This window comes from Haliotis rufescens, unplaced genomic scaffold (genome assembly GCF_023055435.1).
Source record: "Haliotis rufescens isolate VD_foot unplaced genomic scaffold, xgHalRufe1.0.p SCAF_20, whole genome shotgun sequence".
NCBI classification, from domain to species: Eukaryota; Metazoa; Mollusca; class Gastropoda; order Lepetellida; family Haliotidae; genus Haliotis; species Haliotis rufescens.
Window position 1 is genome coordinate 17,562,219 of NW_025963891.1, and position 2,294 is coordinate 17,564,512.

A 2,294-nucleotide genomic window follows, 5' to 3' on the forward strand; every position below is an offset into this window, starting at 1 on the left:
CCTGCTTCAACAATCCAATTGTAAGGCGTCTGTACACTCAACTTTCTGATTTTGCAAGCATACCAAGTCCTGAATTGTACAGCTCTTAACACCAACTGAATAGAGATGAAACGGGATGCGTGATCACCGGGAGTGAGTGAGTGAGTTGAGTTTAACGCCGCTTTTAACTGTATTCCAGTTATATCACGGCGTGTCAGCTTAATGTAGGAGGAAAGCCCAAGTGATGCAGGTCTCAGACGTTTACCACTTCGGTGAAACCCACGAACACGGGTATGGTGATGACAAACCTAGAAACATAATTGGGGAGAACCGGGATTCGAACCCACAATCATAGGTTTCTGTCTTGCCCAAGGGCGCAACTCTGCACAGTGAATCGCGGCGCCTTAGACGACTGGGCCACCCGTGCCCCCGTGATCACCGGGACATAACTACAGCCTACACAAGTTGGATTAGAACCACTGACTACTGGACATTCAGACATCTTCAGAACCCTGAGGTATACCGCCGTGGTGTTTGTGAAATGGAATGTAACGCGGTTATACCTGGACCTCACGCAGACCGACTCACTTGCGCATTGGAGAACAATCCGTGTGATTATTTTGTGAATTTCTCCAAAGATGTGCTTCTGTACACTAACACAAACAGTAAGAGCTAGACCTTACTATTAAGTGAAATCTGCCGAATATGTATGCATGCTTTGACTCGTGAGTGCCTGTAAGAGCCCAGACCCGCACCAAGCTGTGCCTAACCAAACATCGGGATTTATAAAAAAAATTATTTATGAACATTTATCAAAAACTTGAGCATATCTTGAGCAATGTCATAGCCTCATGTAAGGAGTCAGGATATTTATTACATGTGCTTGTCGTTTTCAAGTCACAGGCTTTCCGATATCGCTGTTTATCGGCTAAACAGATCGATAGATTAAACATTTCGACCGAGCTTGAAGCTGTGCAGTAACGAATGTGTATTTAGATTACAAAGATATTCTGTGACATGTCACACGTCGCCAAGATAACACGAAGCAGCGTCTGAGGGAATACAGGACTCTAGTGTAAGGTACTGTGATTTGTGTGGGATGTACACGTTGTATATTGTGTCTATCGCATTATCTATCATTCACTGAGACAGTAGATGTTGATGTTTACCAGATTGGTTGATTGTGATATATTGCCGTTTGCTGGAGAGGTTGGTGTCCTGCCGTTTACTGTAAAAGTAGAATTCTTGTTTACTGTAAAAGTTGATGTCTTGTTTACTAGAGAGGTTAATGTCCTGCCGTTTACTGGAGAGTTTGATGTCTTGTTTACTGGAGAGGTTAATGGCCTGCCGTTTACGGGAAAGGTTAATGTCCTGCCATTTACTGGAGTGGTTAATGTCCTGCCGTTTACTGGAGAGGTTAATGTCCTGCCGTTTACTGGAGAGGTTAATGTCCTGTCGTTTACTGGAGAGGTTAATGTCCTGTCGTTAACTGGAGAGGTTAATGTCCTGTCGTTTACTGGAGAGGTAAATGTTCTGCCGTTTACTGGAGAGGTTAATGTCCTCCCGCTTACTGGAGAGGTTAATGTCCTGTCGTTTTACTGGAGAGGTTAATGTCCTGTCGTTTACTGGAGAGGTTAATGTCCTGCCGTTTACTGGAGAGGTTAATGTCCTGCCGTTTACTGGAGAGGTTAATGTCCTGTCGTTTACTGGAGGGGTTAAGGTCCTGTCGTTCACTGGAAAGGTTAATGTCCTGTCGTTTACTGGAGAGGTTAATGTCCCGTCGTTTACTGGAGAGGTTAATGTCCCGTCGTTTACTGGAGAGGTTAATGTCCTGTCGTTTACTGGAGAGGTTAATGTCCTGTCGTTTACTGGAGAGGTTAATGTCCTGTCGTTTACTGGAGAGGTTAATGTCCTGCCGTTTACTGGAGAGGTTAATGTCCTGCCGTTTACTGGAGAGGTTGGTGTCTTGTTTACTAGAGAGGTTAATGTACTGTCGTTTACTGAAGAGGTTAATGTCCTGTCGTTAACTGGAGAGGTTAATGTCCTGTCGTTTACTGGAGTGGTTAATGTCCTGCCGTTTACTGGAGAGGTAAATGTCCTGCCGTTTACTGGAGAGGTTAATGTCCCGCCGTTTACTGGAAAAGGTTAATGTCCTGCCGTTTACTGGAGAGGTTAATGTCCTGTCGTTTACTGGAGAGGTTAATGTCCTGTCGTTTACTGGAGAGGTTAATGTCCTGCCGTTTACTGGAGAGGTTAATGTCCTGTCGTTTACCGGAGAGGTTAATGTACTGTCGTTTACTGGAGAGGTTAATGTC

At 44.6% G+C, this 2,294-nt stretch overlaps 2 protein-coding genes across 3 annotated transcripts in view; one reads left to right on the forward strand and one right to left on the reverse strand.

Moving 5' to 3' along the window:
* Window positions 1-916: 916 nt before the first annotated feature.
* LOC124133551 (cadherin-99C-like) overlaps window positions 917-2,294 on the forward strand; it is a 21,064-nt gene continuing 19,686 nt past the window's right edge. Inside the window, exon 1 of one of the 2 annotated variants that reach the window (XM_048400896.1) lies at window positions 917-1,059. The gene's annotated coding sequence lies outside the window, so the exon portion shown is untranslated. The remainder of the gene's footprint in view (window positions 1,060-2,294) is intronic. The other variant, XM_048400897.1, reaches the window with a different exon arrangement.
* Window positions 1,559-2,294, reverse strand: part of LOC125382722 — a 1,435-nt gene continuing 699 nt past the window's right edge. The window contains exons 2-3 of the mRNA XM_048401030.1: window positions 2,116-2,294; window positions 1,559-1,979 (exon numbers count right to left, since the gene is read on the reverse strand). The exon at window positions 2,116-2,294 is cut by the window's right edge and continues 254 nt beyond it. Of these exons, the coding sequence (XP_048256987.1) occupies window positions 1,559-1,979; window positions 2,116-2,294 (600 nt within the window). The remainder of the gene's footprint in view (window positions 1,980-2,115) is intronic.